At 37.3% G+C, this 18,856-nt stretch overlaps 1 protein-coding gene across 3 annotated transcripts in view; it reads right to left on the bottom strand.

The window, feature by feature from the left end:
* The window catches only part of LOC124874525 (oxysterol-binding protein-related protein 2-like), a 30,339-nt gene that overhangs the window by 7,577 nt on the left and 3,906 nt on the right, over window positions 1-18,856 (bottom strand). The window contains exons 1-9 of one of the 3 annotated variants that reach the window (XM_047375933.1): window positions 16,791-16,808; window positions 15,578-15,623; window positions 10,130-10,499; window positions 4,764-4,890; window positions 4,183-4,258; window positions 2,196-2,330; window positions 1,812-1,909; window positions 1,532-1,714; window positions 1,261-1,368 (exon numbers count right to left, since the gene is read on the bottom strand). In XM_047375933.1, the coding sequence (XP_047231889.1) occupies window positions 1,261-1,368; window positions 1,532-1,714; window positions 1,812-1,909; window positions 2,196-2,330; window positions 4,183-4,258; window positions 4,764-4,890; window positions 10,130-10,166 (764 nt within the window). In that variant the 5' untranslated portion in view covers window positions 10,167-10,499; window positions 15,578-15,623; window positions 16,791-16,808. Of the gene's footprint in view, window positions 1-1,260; window positions 1,369-1,531; window positions 1,715-1,811; window positions 1,910-2,195; window positions 2,331-4,182; window positions 4,259-4,763; window positions 4,891-10,129; window positions 10,500-15,577; window positions 15,624-16,790; window positions 16,809-18,856 lie in introns of those variants that run through there. The other 2 variants (XM_047375924.1, XM_047375917.1) reach the window with 2 other exon arrangements.

Below are 18,856 nucleotides of genomic sequence, written 5' to 3'. Positions count from 1 at the left end.
ACTGATTTATTGCTTATCGCGACGTACAGCATTAATGTAGCAGTAGAACCAGTTTCAGCTCGGGTCCTTCAGCGGTCAAAATTAAAAGAACTGATGCTAGGCATAATAATGGGCTCCACATCACACCGCAAACATCTTCTCGACCATTTTTGATATAGAATAAATAGCAATTCTAACTCCTTCAGAAGTGTTTCATTTATCTATTTATTTTATACTTTTTTTATTGCATATTTTTAGAAATCCACATTTTTATCCTTTAGAAAATTATTCATAATAAATGAAAAATTATTATTATCAAATTCAATTTTCTCTTTTCCATAGTTATCCAAACCTGGAAAACAGTAAAAGAAATTTCTAAACTTTTCCAGACTGTGTAAAACCCTGCGCTTCCCAGGCTGTTAGCCAGTTAGTGCAACAGTAAACAGTGTGAGTGTACTTCACCGCCCGCGGTGTGAATCAGTGCAACTGTGCGAACACAACACACGACCAGGCATAAGCAAAGATAGCCAGAGCCTTGTAGAGCTACCGTGGACGAATACAGACTAAAGGAGGTGTTGTTTGAGAGGGCACACAGTGAGGAAACAGGCTGCAGTCTCAAATATCTGAGTAAACAAAAACTGTGCCTCAGTTTCTCTCATTTGGTTGAGTCCAAGTTGAGGATATTTATAGGTTTAAGCTGGAGAGTGAATATGGCCGACTGTAGTCCGATGGTTCTGTAAACAGAGCCTTTTTTATACTTTAACAGGTTTTAATGTCAAAATTGTCCGGTGTAAGAGTGTAGATTTTTGCAGGTCTTAGAACATTTTGAAGTACTAAACATTAGCCTCTAAATTGCTTAAACAGTAGTTGGGCTGAAGAACTGAAACAACATTATTTCATGGTTTCTGATTATCAAAGTAAAGGTAAAGGGCCAGTTCATAGGTTTATTTTAGCATCTGGACTAAAATGGATCAGCTCTATTTAAAAAAAACTAACTCTTGCCCTGGAGTATCCTTTGCTAAATGAAGATCCTAAAAAAAAAAAAAACAGTTTGTGAACTTTGGTACATTTTGTGTATTATTATATTATTATCCTTTCGAAAATGAAAGTTAAATTTCCTTTTTTGAAACTTATCCAGTCCTGGAAAAATCAAAAAAGCTATATCCCAACTTTTAAGGAGTGTGAAGAACACTGCAGTAATATACCTAACTGTATCAGCGACACTGTTTTCTTTACTACTTTGGTGATTTAAAGAAAAATGTAATGTACTTGTTTATATACCTGTGGTTGACTATTTCCACTGTGCCATACTGCTCTATCCACAGCTTGCCCAGGATGATGTTATGCACGCAGCAGTAAGGGTTACTCCATGTGTACACTTCATTGTGCCTGGAGGTAAGAGCAGGTGGAGAGGAAGTAAGGGGTGAAGCCAAGAGGACAGGAAATGATTGAGGATGACAGAAGAAGGGGGGAAGTGATAAAAAGGGGAAAATATGATGAACAAATTAAATAAGCATTCTTATCTAGAACCATAACAGCTTAGATGTCTCACTTGAGAAGTTCTAGTGTGATTGTTCCTCTGGGTTCTGCCTCGACGCTTTTGCCCCAGAACTTGAGTTTGGGATAGATGGAGCCGTGGAAGACGAAGTCCCCGGAGAGGCTCTCAGCGTGGAAGGCACTGACTGGAGGATGATGGGACACCTGCTCTGACACCAGCCGGAAACCCTGATCCTCTCTGTAGAAGAGTGGAGGAATAAAGCGAAATAACTGGTGATGAGGTTTGTGCTTCAAAGATGATCAGGTGGGTTTCTGTGTGCATGTATGTGTTGTACCTGATGAGTTCAAAGGTCTCTCCCAGCAGTGGGTTGAAAGGTTTTCCAGTTCTGTCCCACTGAGATGCAACCGCTGAAACAGCAAAAGCAGCTACTGCCTAAAACACAGAAACAGACCATGTTAGCATGGAGGATTTTAGTCAGTAAGCTGCAGAAGGTTGCCTGAAAACTAAGGTGGGGGTTCACTTTTATATTTGGTTATTAGAAAAAACTCTGCAAGCTGAAATAAATGAACAGGTCTTCTGGTAAAATCAGAGTTTGATTACCAAGACACAAGGCACTTGTCCAATCTAAAGACCATGCACTGACTTGACATACATATTCGATGGAAGTGTAAAGCAGTTTAAGTAGACGATGAAAGGGAGGTTTGCATGTTTCTCTGACCTGCATACGCTCTATGGAGTCAGACAGCGAGCAGGCTCTGTTGATGAGGTAAGTGTGTTCCATGTATTCTGAGATCCTCTGCAGGAAGCTCAGAGGCTCGTTGAAGCTAATGGGCATCGTGATCTTGGACAGTTCCTGTAAAAAAAAAAATAATAATAATAATTTTTTTTAAAAACACACCATTTCACCTGAGCTGACAGCAAATATTGTGTGAAATCCTTTGAATTTTTAGATGTTTTCAACTTTGTTCTGCTGTAAAAAGGTGCTCTGATTATCCAAAGTGAAGCAGGAGTTACATTGACTTCCCATTGGCTGGACCACACAAGACAAAAAATTAGCATCTGACAAGACAAATACCTCCTGGGGAAAAGTCTCATGGTCAGATGAGACGATTGTTGAGCTATTTGGTCACAATGACATCAAGTATGTTTGGAAGGGTCAAAATAATTCCTTCAAACCTTTGAGCTCTGTACCAGCTAGAGGTCAACTGATTTTATCATCTTGCCAATTATTCTGCTAATTATTGCCTCTTTTTTTCAATGTATGGGCAGTTTGTCTTTATGGGACAAGATTTCTGATTTTTTTAGCAGGCATATCATTGGGAAGCACACCGCTGCCCAGTTTACATGGTGATGCATGCCCGTCTGTCTGTAACAGAGCTACGGGTAAACAAAGAAAGCAATAACTGTGTGGTACTTCATCAAAAAAAACATAACCCGTGAAAATAGTAAAACCTTTATTCTCACCTTTCAGAGAATTTTATATTTACTTTATAAGGCTGTTTTAGAGAAAAATAATATCATAGTCTTCAGCTTCATAGCAAACCCTTCAGTTAGTTAGCTGTAACTCAGATGGGAAAAGTTCCTGATCTGCAGCCGCTCTCAAAGCTAAATAATACAAATAAATAAAAAACAATTCAAGACCTCAGTGTTTATAAGCTGCAACATTGTCTAGTGTAAAATGATATTTATTTGATTTATTATTTTTGTTGGGCATGGCACATACATAAGCTTATTTTTGTGGCAGTTTGTGACAGAGCTGGTGCTAGATGGAGCATCTATGCTGCTTTATATGTGCAATAGTTACATACATCTGTTTGCAGGCTGAGCAACAAGTTTCTTTCATGGTGTGGTACATCAAACACAATGCTGCTGTGCACTCCTAGTACATACTCACTATGCATCCTCCATGTGCTGCAGGCTCACAGATTTGGTATCATTAGCGATGGTGGAAACATGCAACGTCTAATAAGCTGATTTCACTGGACCGGAGCTGATGTCCACATCAGGAGTCTTAAATGCAGCTCCCAGACAAAGAATGCGTTTCATTATGAACACCTTTTGCAAGATAAGTGCACTGAGCTCTGGGCACAGAGCTTTACTAATTAACCACTTCTAAAACAGTGTTATCTCCTCTGAGATGTGTTCTGCCAGCGGTGACTTTGCAAAGGCTGTATAGGAATACTGTAACAGAAAAATATGAAACTGAGTTTTTCTATTTTGAAAAGCATGGTGATGGCACTATCATGCTAAAGGTCTGTTTCGCTGCCAGTGTTATTGGTGGATACAATAATGAACCTCCAAGTTCTTTAATAGCAGCACAAACTAAAAGTTAGGGTGCAACTAGATATTTAAACAAGGCAATGACCCAAAACACATCTAAAAACTGGTTTTGGAATAGATAAAGCAGGCCAACATTACATTTTAATGTTGACCTTACCAAAAAGCTGAGTGAATGGTAGGAAATAGACCAGTTCAACTTAACGCCACCTTTTCTGATAGGAAGAGGTCAAATATCTCAGCAGAATTATACCAAATCTATTTTGATGGGGGGGGTTCAGTCTGACAGCAGCAGCAATGAAAGATTTCCTCAGTCTATCAGTTTGCCCATAGTGGACTGGACTCCATTTATGAATTTAAGACTAATGCTTACACTGATTTATGTATCTTGTTTTTTATGCGTAGAAATGCAACAAACTAGGACTTACCAGTCCAATACATTTCTTTAGGATGCTCCAGATGCTGACTGTGTTTCTGGTAAACATGGATGCTGGTAAAGATGTCCTGAAGTGAGAAAAAAAAGAAGAGACGAAACAACAAGGATGTAGATAAGGCGATGATACAATCTCTGAAGTTTATCAGCAGAATAAAATATGTAACATGACTAGGCAACCCTCATTAACCCTCAGACTATGACTGTGGAAAAACAGATTAGTTCAAATGAACAAGGCCTGTCACTCTTGGAGTGGTAGTTTTCCACAGGGCATCACCTCATTACAACAAGTGAAAGTCGATTCACAACATCTGCCAAATGCAGATGTCAGTTTATAATGACAGGTGCTAAAATCATCTCTGCTTTTTTCTTATACCACACCTTTCAAAGGACTACAAAAAAACTACATGACAGTTTCATGTAAAAAGAAAATAAATACATTAAAAATAAGAAACTGATGATATTTTCAATCCTGAGTCATAATATTGGTTTCAGAATAATCACTGTATTAGCATGTGAAGCGAGCATAATCTAAACACACACAGGGCGGAATGAGGTGCAGGAATGAAGCTGTACCTGTGTTTCTTGATGCCGTTCTCTTGTGGTACTGATCCATTATTCTTCTGAATGCTGCAACCAAACCCTCTGGCATCTTTGAAACTGGCCTCAGACAAGCCTTCACATGACTCATCTGAATCCAGGCCTGCGGGGTGCAAGAAATGACCCAGTTCAGACAGTGCACAGTCAGGTATCACAGAGTCAATGGTCTGCGCAACCATGAAAAAATGGAAAACTCAAATAGTTGGATTACAAATTCACAAATATCTACCATCTTACCTGCAGCTGACAACAGATTAAATATTTGAGCAGTTTTTTTTTTTTTCTTTGCAACATTGGATCTTCCAATGTTATGCACAGTCATCCACAGCACTGTGCATACTGCTTTGCATCAGGAACCTTTGCTCAGATTTGAATAGCAAATTTTATTGATTGCCTGAAACAGTTTACAGTGACTCATCCCTTCATAAAACAGCAGTGGGGATCAGTAAAAGTCATTTGTTCTCTTTTATATTTATGTTTTTAAAGCAAAATAAAACATGAAAGAGGATTTAACAATGAAACGTTTAAGTCACAACTAATACAGCAAGGTCATAGAACACTGTAACTGTTGGCCTACTGTCCATCCTAAAATATGCAGCAGGGTGGAGTTCAGAGCAAGGTGAGGCCTTAACTTTAAATACACAAAAGGAGTTTCAGCTTTTGTGTTATATCAAAAACTACAAGGTGTGCACTCTTTGTCATGTTAGCGACACAACGGTCACCTATTCACGAACAGAAAAATTTGATTACTTGTCATGAGAAAATAGAACGGGTGGCAAACATCAGATGCGTTTAGAAGAACAAGATCTCCCGATGTTAAGATGTGTCAGCATTCTTAATTTTTCTCATGAAATGCTATCCAGTTCATTTCAAAGTGACCTAGTTAAAATAAGCACTGAATATGACTCCGCCACTTCAACATCTATAGTGTGGCAGTATTTTGGGAACCTAGTTGAAATAATAAACGTTTGAGTGACAAACAAAGGTAGTAACAATCTGTAAAAGAAACGGCTGGTCAGAACCTAAAAATCCAATCTTTTTTCCTGATAAGTGAGTACACCATGCACAAGTGCTACCAAGTAACACTGACAGCAACACTCTTCAGTGGGGATGTTATTACAGCAAGAAGACTCGGATTTAGCTATTTTAGTAGCATTGAGCTGTCAGAGGAAGCACAAAAGAAGGAAAGTGTTCTATATAGAGTCATATCGGCTGTTTGTTCAGGCTGCTACAACAGAGAAATAGACGTCAGTAAATTACAGGAAGCTGAAAGTATTACAGCAAAGTAGCTCCCTTTTAACATTTTTAAAAAGTCCAATTCTATGTCATAGACGGACATGTTGGAATGACGACTATTTTATAGAAATATACTTAGGATAAGGGTCTCCTAACCCTACAGGGAACATGTACAGGGTAAGTCACGCTAATAATGAAATGCTATCAAAAGAAACCATCAACGACTACACATCAATAAAACCGCATTGTGATAAAACACATGATCAGAAGAAATGATAATAAAGTATCAGGGACTCATTACATGGTTGGATGACAGTTTATGTCCAATCCTGAATGTTGACTTAGAGCAGTTATGCCCAACCAGGGGAACCCGTACCCCTACTAGTGGTACGTTAGCACAATGCAGGGGTACGTAAAAACATTTAATATTTATTTTCCAAGATGACTGGTAAATATCCCCAGTTAGTATGGATAATTCTTGGATGTATAATGCTTTATTAGGATCCAGGTACAAAATACACCAAGCTTTTATCAACCAAAAGAGCAAAAAAGGCACAATAAAACAACTACAAGACTAGAGCAGTGGGGTCATTACTGTTCATCTGCAAGATGAGAGAAAAGTAACAGCTGTTTCTACTCTGCTGATCTATCAAAGCTTACCAAGGACAAGCAATCTCAGATATCTGATTAGAGCGATGAAAACAAAGTAAAACTATAGTAAGCCTAAACATTATTGTGTGAATGCTGTAAAGTGTTCCTGTTTCTCTTTATTATTATTATTCCATATATCTAAAAAATGTTTGGCACCTACCTCCTCCTTCATACTTTGTGCTATTTCAGCCATTCAACTTTTAAAATGTTCAGCTCATTTAGGACATTCCAGGAATGACTTTTTTTAGTAATATTTTTTATACTTGAAATGAATGGAAAATCTCACAAACAAATCGCTCTTGTTCTTACATATTTCACTCTACAGAAGTAATGTATGCATCAAAACGTAGCTCTGCCTTTCTGCTTTCAGGAAATATAAGTGTCATTGCCGTAGGTTTTATGGTTTTCTTTAAAACCCTCCCTGAGCGCAGGCATGTCACACCTCCTGACCCATTGGGATCAATACAAAAAGGGAGGGCTGTGAATTTCAGTGAAAAGGGTTGTTTTCAAATTGTCCAATCTCCTAAATGGCAGTATGTAGAGACATAGAGATACCTTTTACCATTTTCCCTTTAGATAGGTTTTGTCAGTTCTTGCATTTCAACAACTGTTTAAACAACTAGTTTTGAGGTAACTTCACCTTTTACACTATTTTATAGCCAAAAGTCTTTCCACTAAAACAGATCAGATGATTTTCTTTGCTAATGTTTCTGCTATTTTTACTAATTTATCAGACTTCAGTTGATATTCTAATGTCAACCTTAGCCATTTTCTGCCAGCTTTAAACATGAGTTTAGCATTTCTGTTTTCTTGTAATTCATTACATTTCGGCAGATTTTCTGCAGTCAATTTCAGCTCGTTTCTGCCAGCTTTCAGCTAAAAAATTCAGCCTACAGCATCCACACTGCATTTTTGCAGGAAATGCCAATTTTTCTAGTTATTATTATTATTCCATATATCTAACACTTTTTTTGGCACCTATCTCCTCCTTCATACTCTGTGCTATTTCAGCCATTCAACTTTTAAAATGTTCAGCTCACTTAGGTAATTGAAGAAATTACTTTTTTTAGTAATATTTTTTATTCTTTTTAAAATATTCAGCTTTTTGTGCCAATTTTTAGCCCATTGAAATGAATGGAAAATCTCAAACATTCATCAAAATTCAGCAAAATGTTTGCGCTCTTTCACAGCTAACCACTTCCACATACTTTCAGCTAGAAACTCCATTTGAAGTTTAAACGGGTCACAAGACATTAAGCTATCTTAAAATGATTCAGCTTTTTGATATCTCTTATGGTTTTTCTAAAATCGCGACTTAAATTTTATGCAACTTTTCACAAGATTTCAATTTTACAATGTAATCCAATGACGGAATTCTCCAACAGTCAGAGTGCACACTCTAGCTTTTCTCAGTTTTTGAAACTTGCTAATAGTCTAAAACAGATCAGATGAGAGTTTTTCTTTGCTAATGTTTCTGCTATTTCTACTACGGTAATTTATCAGATTTTAGCTGATATTCTGCTGTCAACCTTAGCAATTTTCTGCAAGCTTTCAAAAGGAGTTTAATATTTCAGTTTTCTTCTAATTCATTACATTTCAGCCGATTTTCTGCATTCAGTTTCAGCTTGTTTCAGCTAAAAACATTCAGCTTACAGCATTCACACTGCATTTTCGCAGGAAATGCTAATTTCTCTAGTTTTTGTTAAGTGTTCTGTTCCTAATTTTTTAAGTTTAAGTGTCTGTTTATTAGGGACTTATTCAAAAGAGTTCCAGTTTTCGTTATGACAACTGCAGGTTTATTATTTATGTTGATTTTGTTTTTATTTAGATACGTATTCACTTTCACGGCAACAGAGTTATCTTTATGTTTAATTTGAGCTAAAAAGAATAAATATAAATAAATATTCAAGTTAAAGAGATTAAATAAAATAATTTTTTTATTTAATAATGATTTGTTGTATTTTTGCTATTACGTTTGACTGAGAGGGGGCATTCTTGGTATAAAAAATGACTCAGGGGGTACACAAATCAGAAAAGGTTGGGAACCACTGACTTAGAGGACTATTGTCTGATCTCTGTTTACACATTGCATAAAATTCTAATTTAAAAAAACCTTTGAAACAGTCATATGTTATGAGCAAGTGTTTAACAACTAACTTAAATCCACTTAAAAATTTTGAATTCAACTGGTTACTATTATGAAATTTGGGGTTAGAGCAGCAACATCTCAGTTGTTGTTGGTAACAGCGATCATGACCACAAGACGACCTACTTCTGAATTATTGAACTGATGTTCAGGCTGAAACAAATTAGATAACAGAGGATGGTATTATCCTTCGATAACAGAGACAGCTAGAGTTACTGCCTCAGGGTTAGATGCGCATGAAAATAATTCCACTTGCAGTTTATATTTCTCTTTTCTTTCCCGAGAGAACCCTGCAGAATACCAGCCAGAAGTTGAGCCTACTGGAAATCGACTAGGTTTTTAAACTTTTGCTTTTGTCTCATGACTACGAGATTAAACAAGGGACAGCGCTAATGGAAGAGGTACGAGTGTGTACGAAGGGGGAGATTTGTGACAGAAGGATAGCCTGGAACATGAAGGTTTAACAGATGGCAGTGAGACTTGCACTAATGAAAAGCGTGGATACAGTGGCAACAACACAAAGTCTGGAACAGATGTGGGGATGGCAAAGTTGCAAATTAAAGTGGACAAGATTAGAAATGAGTATATCAGGCGGACAGCTCCAGTTGGGTGGTTTGGAGACAAAATTAGTGAGGCCAGGCAAGGCTGAGACCCTGAGCCCTGTTTAGTCACTTGATAACACAGTGCTCTGTCCACAGTAAAGCTGTGTAAAGCAGCTAACAGCATGCTGTCAGCTGTTAAAGGTGGCAGAGCTTCAGTGGAGTGAAATCTGTGCTGTTGCTGATCTCCTTAAAGTCACATTATTTATCCTATTTTTCTCTGCTAGGCTGCATAATTAAGCTTGTTAATAGACGATTATCGAACTATTTCCTGCATCTAAAGTCAATCGCATCAAAGTTATTGTCATTCAGCAAACATTATAACAGCAAGTGTAAATGCCAATACTTTACTTTGTCTGTATGTTCCTGAATGTGTCAGGGTGCATCTTAATCTCAAATCTGAAAATGGCCTGAGATGGTTTGGACATGAGCAGAGGAGAGATAGTGAAAATACTGAGGAGAGGTTGTTTGATATGGAGCTGGTAGGAAGAGGGAAAGGAGGAAGTCCATAGAGAAGATTCTGTGATGTAGAGAAAGAGGACATGCAGATGATTGTTGTGACTAAGAGGATGCTGGGCATAGGGTGGGATTGAGGGAAATTATTAACTTTGGAAACCTGTAAACGGAGCAGCTCAAAGCAAAGGATGTTTTGAAGGTTTTAGCATGTCAGTACATAGAAGTGAGAAAACAAGAAGGTAAAGAGACCTCACCTGTGACGGCATCGTAAAACTCATCCTCATTGCTCATCTTCCACACTCAAAATTGAGCAGTTGTTTATAGCAGATGTTCAGCCTCTAGCACATATTCCTTTGGTGGCGACCCAACAGTTTGTCTGAAGGGAGAGCAGTAGAGGTTGTGTCCTCTGCAATGTCACCAGGGTCAAAGGAAAGATGTCAAGATGGGGTTCCCAAAGTCCGTCTGGTGCAGATTTAATTCAGATGGTTTGACCAGAGAGGAACACCACCAGGCAAACACAGTTACTCAGAGCAAAACAGCTCCTCAAATAATGGACCGCAAGTTGATGGTTCTCACTTCAGAGCTTCGTTTCTTTGGCTTTGTCAACAAAGGCAAATTATTAACCTATAAGAAAAAAAAAAGAGTTGTTACATTGATGGAAAAAAGTAAAACAAGAATAATTTGAGTCAAATCCAAGATGAAGAAAATATTAACATTTATTACTGTGTTATAATTAAACACAATGCACTAGTACACAATGCAAAGTGTTAGCTTCAAACAGAGCAAAATGCTGAGGACACTTATAGAATATCCAAGTTCTGATGTAAAAACCTCCATAGACAAACTAAACAGGGTTTGTTTTACTTGTCCATAATGGACTAACGAGTGCAAAGAGTGAGATTTCTGGTCCTGGAGTTACAAAATAAGTTTGCTCCCCCACTTCTTAAAAAGGTCAAGGTGAAAGGCTGATCATTGATGAGGATGGAGCAAGTGAAACAAAAGGCTGTGTTGTCAGATGAAAGGTGAACCAGGTCCTCAGTCTCATGTCTTTTACAGTTTAACAGTTTATTTCCAAGATTTTCCTTTATTGTAATCTTTCCATTAATGCCAACCATGTTCCCTGTCCATGGTAAAGAAAAGTGTCCCCACAGCCTGATGCTGCCCCCACTGTGTTTTACAGTGGGGATGCGGTGTTCAAGGGATGTGAAGTGTTGAAATTGTTATTCACGTTTTGCATGTAGCCCAAAAATTACATTGTGGTCTAATCTGAGCAAAGAATCAGCCATGAAAGCTAGAGTTATAGAGCACAAAGCTGATCATTAACACAATTCCACAACTGAGGTTTGGATCTATGCAGCTCCTCCAGTGTTATAATGGACCCGGTCAAAACATGCACCAGCAAGCCATTTTTAAAATTCTAACAACTTTCCTGAAAAAACCACTGCACAGGACAGACTCCTGGAAGAATCTCATTACCATCACCGACTCAACCCTCGGCTCGGTATGACCACCCGCCCATTGCTCCCTGTTTCACAGTGAAAGATCACAATTCCTGGAGGCACATTCTTTACTTTATGCATTCATTTGTCTTGCTGATCTGTATCTACAAGCTCAATCTTACTAAGAGAAAACCAAAGTGACAGGTAGCATTTTCTGGCAGCCCACAAAGCAAATACAAGTGTTGACTTAAATGTTGACTCATTTGTAGCAGTTGTACAACTATAAACAATCTCAACAGGTTTTTCTAAAATGTGTATTCAATGAAAAAAATTGTGGTAACTTATAAAAACATTTTCCAGACTAATTTCATGATACAACTGTTGCCTTTTGTAACTCCAAGCAAAGGAACAAAGTAAGAGGACATACAGTTAAACTGTCATGTTGAAAAAGACATGGGTAAGCCTAGAATGATCAATATGTCGCCTTATATAGACTAGTGAGCATCTCCAGTTTTCAAAGAAAACATGATGCCTTATTAATAACAAGGTTAGGTTATTATAGTTTGTTATTAACACATTAGTCCCCTTCATTTAGCCACAGATACAGGCTAACAAGACAGTTTTAAGCTCAAAGGCAGAGGTTTTACAAGACTTCTGCATTAAGGGCTCTCTTAGTGGTACTGTCGGTTCAATAAAACTACCAAGATCATAACCGTTTTCAATCATTTATGAAACAAAAATAAATGTACCAAGATATACCAATTCTTTCTGTGTAACACATCTTTGGTCTCTGCAGCTACTTAACATTTCTAATTCAGCAAAAGGTTTAGAAATCTGTGATAGATGCTGTGCATCTAACACGGTAAACTGTATATTATTTATAAGCTCAGAAAAAAATACAATAAAAAGATTTGTTTTTAAATCAACCATTAGCTGCCGTCAAAATATAATTGCTCAAATTTCTCACATTTCTGTTGAGATTAAAGCAGAGTACAGACGAGAAAGCATATTGTTTTGTTTTTACTTGAGTAAATACAGAGAAATCTGAAGCGAAACTTAAAAACTACTGTAACAACATACCTGAGATTTGTTGCATGCAAACACTATGAGTAAAAAGACCTGACAGTGGACAGGTTTGTCAGAACAAAGTCTCATTGAATTGAAACTGGCTACCAAGTCAGTTGACATCAGTCAGGTACTTGTACTTAAACATTTCTGTAGTTGGAAACCATCAAATTTTGTTTCTTAAAACATGAATCCTGCTTAGATAGTGGCACCATGCTGTTTTGGATGACTGGGTCAGATTTCAGCACCTATTCTTTCACATTTTCCTAAAGATAAACAGCATTTTAAGCATTTCCTTTGAAGCTTTACAACCGACAGGGACCCATCTCAGACGTTTTATGTGTGATGCAGTATTTAAACTGTGACAGTAAGTAATCCACCGCCCCCCTGCCTCCCAGCTCGTACAGGGTTTACATTCTGAAAAACTGCCTGATCATATTTTGGTGCGAGCGGAAAGCTGATCATTTAATCTTATGCTTATTCTCTCAATATTTTTAAGCAGTGTTAATGTCAAGTAAGTTGACTTTCATTTTCCCGATTCGACTAAACTATTGAAGAGCTTGCCCTTAGCAGAAGAAAGTATTGTCTTACACAAACCAACTGAACTTAAAAAAAAAAACACTCTTATTATAGCTTATGGGTTTAATTATTTTCCTCAAATTTTCCAAGCATATTCTGGTGCTATTAATGTAGATGATAGTCTGGTACAATTCCTTTAAAAATTGTACTTAAAGACTTAAAAATGTTTCCCAGAGCAAGGTAATACAAGTAAAGACCAATACATTTTGTCTGAAGCAGACAAATTTAAAATCTTAACATACCTAAAACAAGTCATTTCATAAAGTTGATCAATTCTGACAGTAAAACACTGAATCAGGAACCACACTATGTTTGTTCCTGTTTCCTTACGCTCGCTCTGCGTTTGTTCCACGAAGTACAGGGATTTTACCTTTGCCAGAGATTGGCAACGCCTACAGCACAGTAAATGAACTTTGGCCTCAGCATCCACGATCGATAAGGTGAACAGAATCCCAGTGCACCATTCAAATAACAGCTGACCCCTCCAGTATTACTAAAGTTTAGGTTCTGTCGTTTGGAAATTGAAAATAAATACATCAGATTATATCATTACTTCATAATAATTATTATTATGACAAATACAGCAGAAACGTCCACATGGCATAATTCAACTGTAAACTGAACAAAAAGCTCATTAGCAGCTAAGGTGCAACTAAGATGACCAAGTGTAATTTCCTGTTGCCTCACACTAGCATAAACTGGCATATTTATTCAAATGATTCAGCAGTTTAGATCCTATTCAGAGAATAGTTGATAAAATTAATAATAATTATTATAATAGCATTTCATGTTTTGATCATTGAAGCTTGATGCAGTCACAATTAAGTCAGTTTTCTTTTTCATCCTGCAAATAATTTTCAGTTAAGGTGTATAGATGGACACCAGGTCATGCAGACAGGTGTAACTGTTAGACATCTTTAAAAAATAAACCACTCTTAGAATAAAAGGAAGTTAAATTTATTTCAAGAGGTTTTAATAGTAGAAGGTGAGGATCAACTCAGATATTAGGAGAAGAAACTGTAAATGAAGGTATGTTTGGCTGCCTGAATTTGATTAAAAGATATGCAGAAGACAATTTACTTCTAAAATGCTCCATGTGTGCGGGATCAAAGCAACATGATCGTCGGGCAAAGATAAGCTTACCAATTTAAGCAGAGTCGGCATTTTGCTGGTCATTTTTCTTTTTAGGTATGCTCACATCCACATCTGCATTTTTGGCTAAATTAAACATGCACTAATAGTTCACCCAGATATTGGAATTGGTCAACTTTACTTTGACTGATGTGATCGGTAATTTGCAGGTCTGACACAAAAATGTCACAGATAAAATGTCAAGAACTACAGCTATTTCTATTCTATAAAAGCATAAATGAGTACCATGTACTTTAAGTTTAATAAAAATACAATAAATGTTAAAGTACAATATGCATGAGTGGGAAACAAAACTGTAATTGCTTCGTTTTCTATTTTCGAAACCACCTCTATCAAAGGACCTGCGGTGCATTTTTTCTCTGTTCTATGTGATTCTATAAAACTGGATCGGTTCATATTGGCGGGCCAGACCTCAACAAAACACCAAGAAATGGCATGGGCCAGGAGAAAGCATGGTCGTTTAGTTTTGTATAGCTACTCCTAGATAGTTTGTCCAGTATTTCCTGGAGTTTTTTCCTAAGCCATTTAATGATTTTACTAGAAACAATCCAACAACCTCTAATCATATTTCCACAACTGCAATAAGGTCATTTTAATGTAAGGTCATAGCAGAACTAGCTATTGATAAACCCCACAACAACAATAAAGCCTAAGTTTATGTGTTTAGCAACAGGACACATCGTATCATTCATTTTCCCCAGGCTCACATGCTGCTGCTCTGTTTACAACCCATTACAAGCCAATTTCTAAAAACCTGGTTACATAAGAGAGCATGTAAACAATTAAAATTGTTAGAAAATTATTTTGCCTGGAGAGAAAGTAACATAACTACTGGTTTATCCACTACCCTTACTTAAAAATGTGAGAGGCGCATTTAAGGTGGTACAGCTACCATGAGGACTTTAATGAGTAGATTTATACATTCAAGAAGCAACAGGAGTTCACAGTGACTTCAGTTTCTGAGAATTAATCTGAGATATACAACTAATCTTGGAGACTACAATAAATGTGGCTGTTTTTAAGAAGTCACTTCAGCACACTAATGTTTTTTGACCGTAGATGAAAATCAGGTTAAAAACTTGTGCTCATAAACAATGGTGAGTCAATTTTCAGAGGACGTAACACACGTTATGGCCTAAATTGCACCGTCATAAATGGATTTTACATAATTGTGCAGATAAATTAAGTAGGTTTACACCCCCCCCCCCCCCCCCCCCCACACACACACACACACCCACTGACAAGAGTGGATGTAGAGACGAGCTATCTGATTGGCCACAGCAGGCCCTCAGATCATATCGGTCACTCTCTCTCAGATGTCTGCAGGTTGTTACGTAACGTGACAGACATGGCACCATGCACACATCACAGTTACACTCTTCCATGCCTGGACAACAGCTTATCAGATCAGTCAAATCCTCAAAACTGTAACACTAGCGATCCAGAGACGGGCATTTCCAGCTTTACCTTGTTTTTAAGATGACTTTCCTGGCTTACAACTAGAAGAAAAATCCTGAAAAACCAAAAACAAAATGATTTTACAAAAAACATTCACTTAAAAGTAGGATTTACTATTCAGAATGTATTGACACAAAATTAAAAGTAATATGTTTGTTCCAGCTGAATTATTTTAAGGTCGGATTGTCTAACTACAAAAACCTATTCAAGATAAAAATAACACGATTGTTCATCAATAGTGGTAAATCTTCTTGGTTTAAAAAAAATATATATTTGTTGCAACCTGTTCCAAAGCTGAAAATGGAAGATTAATCCATTACATTCAGTCTATATCAATGCTGTTTCCAGTAGGAGACAACAGGGATAGCGCAAATATTGCCCCATCCCAGTATGATACTTTATGGTATATTAAGCTTGAGTAGAAGTACCAAAATATCACAGTTTTCACAAAAAAGTCTCAGACAAAAACAATTCAGCTGTTTTTATTCAAAGAAAACAGAAAAGCTACAATTATTCCTATCACGGCTAAAGTAACATTGATTTTACAGTTATAATAATGATATCGCTACAATGTTTGATTTTTATGCATAGATTAAGCTAAAATATAGAAAGAATTGTTTTCAACCACTTACATATTGTTATAAACCTTTTGGACTTCTGCTCTTTCTAGAGTAACACAGAGGCTACCAAGCTGATCTTAGCTGATTATTTAGTCAGGCTATTTGTTGAGGTAGCCAGCTTCACGTCAGCTCGTCAACTGTCGCTTTAAAACAGCTTTACGTTGATAGGAATGTTTCAATTTAATACGTGTCTGTGTTTTGAGTTTCTGGAATTATTTCCAAACAGATGACCTTTTACTTGTATTAGAGAGGAAGGTGCATCAGCCTTCTTTCAGCCTGCTGACAGGCAGTTCAAAGCAGTGTGAGGTAGAGAGGTAGTGCTGTGTTATTTGATGCTTTATACTCTAGAGAACTCTAGTCTTTCTAGTCTCCGGTGCGTTCTCTTGCCTTTTATTAAAATGTCTTTAATTCTTCAAATAATCAAAATTATTAATATGTGACTTTTAAACACTTGATATACCTTGATAGTACCGGCTCATTGCCACTTGAATACAGTATGTAAAAGAATTGGTATTTTTCTGAGATTAAAGCACCCAAGCAAGCAACAACTCCAAGCTTCTTTGACTGTGTGTGTGTTACAACCTATACGCCTGCTTACTAACCTCCTGATCACTTCATAGGCCAACTGACCTCTAAATCTGCACTTATCTGTGAACTGTCATTCAAAAGACAAGGAGACAAAAAGGACAAGAGTAGGTAGAGTCAAGGTGACATGTTTACAGTGCAATACAAAGCCTGGCACTAATACAGAACACAAACACACCTCTACATTTCTTGTTACACACACACCAAGTTTGATACTTGACTCACCTCTGTATACTGTGAAACACGTATTGCAGCCGGCATTCACACACACAAACACACACAAACAAAAATGAAGGTGTACAATGAGATGGGCACAGAAACTAAAAGGCAAATATTTATAAACAGCTTTGCGTTGATAGGAATGTTTCAACTTAATACGTGTCTGTGTTTTGAGTTTCTGGGACTATTTCCAAACAGATGACCTTTTACTTGTATTAGAGAGGAAGGTGCATCAGCCTTCTTTCAGCCTGCTGACAGGCAGTTCAAAGCAGTGTGAGGTAGAGAGGTAGTGCTGTGTTATTTGATGCTTTATACTCTAGAGAACTCTAGTCTTTCTAGTCTCCGGCGCGTTCTCTTGCCTTGTAATTTATGATTATTTTCATCCAGCTTTCTTAGCTCAGTGTTGTTTGATATAACAGTAAACCTTGAATACAGAAAATTGTTAGTACAGATTTAAATTGCAGACTGACTGCAGCACCATATCAATGAAGCCAACCATGCCATTAAACCATCCCACACATTTTGCTTCCAGAGGAGTTTCACAGTGCATTTCACTGGGGCTGAGAAAATAATTACACTGTATTATACTGGAAAGCCTGGATACACATCAAAGTTCAGCAAAAACACAGCTGCTAAGCTGGAATAACCATCAGAAAGAAAACTGGTTGCAGATAAAAGATTCTTCTTTTTTATATTTTAGTTACCGTAATGCTCACCTAAAATCAGTTATGACAGAATCATAATCACATTAATTGAATTAATGAAAGCAGCTCTGGTTATTAAGGATGGGGGAAAGGTGTATACAAAAGAAACAATTTAAATATTTTTGCCTGTATGCTAAATAATTTGATTCTGTCCAGTAAAAGAAAGTTTCTGGGTCTGGAGATGATTAATATAGTTATGAAAATGGAAGATGAAATATAAACCTACTAGCTCAAAAACCCTAAACTACCAAAAAGATCAATAGTTACAAAGAAAATGCCAACAATGTGCCACTGTGCATAACATTTACAGTTATAGTCTCTTTCTTGTTGTTGGACCATGAATACTGACCTAAACTGAGGAAAGTGTAGAGCTTTAGATGCTGTTGTGGGTTCCATTTTGCCCTCCAGGATAAGTTGTTTATGCACAATTGGAGTAATTTTAATAGGTCAAACAATTTAGGGAAGGCTCAGTCCTGTTCCATGTAGTGTGCGTTAGTGGATAATGGCTCTCACTGTGGTTCACTGGAGTTCAAAAAATGAGAAATTACTTTGTAACCCTTTCCAGACGGAAGTACGTCAACGACTGTTCTTCAATTTCTTTAAATCAGGCCATGATGTGTTGAGGTCTTTAAGCACACCTCAGGTGTCCAGACTGGTTCTGTTGATTTTACAGGTCTGACAGTAATCAGGGCTGAAAGTGGCAAGGGAAATTAGGCTTAATTTCTGTTGTTCGTATTCTGCACTGACAAATGTGAGAATGACCTCCTTGGGATAGCATTCAGTGTCATCCGGTGCAGGAGGCTGAGCACACTCCAGTTCTTTTTCTCAGGCACATTAACACAAGACACTTTAATTCAGTGGAGTATGACAAAGCACATTCCAAAGATACTTGTTAGAATGGAAATCCTTCAAGGGGGAGTTTTACTTTCAAGCCACCAGATACTGAACCGGCTCAGTGCCTTACCTGAAACATAAAAAAATATGCCCATCCTATAAACTAAACACATCAACAACAGAAAAAGTCTTGTGATCATCACAGTGTGAAATCATACTGAATGCAACCGAGTTGGATAAGAAAGCATTTTTTTTGCTGCATCTTTAAATTGCACATTATGAAGGCTAACTACCTTGATTTTAAATGTGTGCATCTTTGCCCACAA

Source organism: Girardinichthys multiradiatus, chromosome 1 (assembly GCF_021462225.1).
Source record: "Girardinichthys multiradiatus isolate DD_20200921_A chromosome 1, DD_fGirMul_XY1, whole genome shotgun sequence".
Taxonomy (NCBI): Eukaryota; Metazoa; Chordata; class Actinopteri; order Cyprinodontiformes; family Goodeidae; genus Girardinichthys; species Girardinichthys multiradiatus.
Note: the sequence above shows the minus strand (reverse complement) of the source record. Positions and strands in the feature narration are given on the sequence as shown.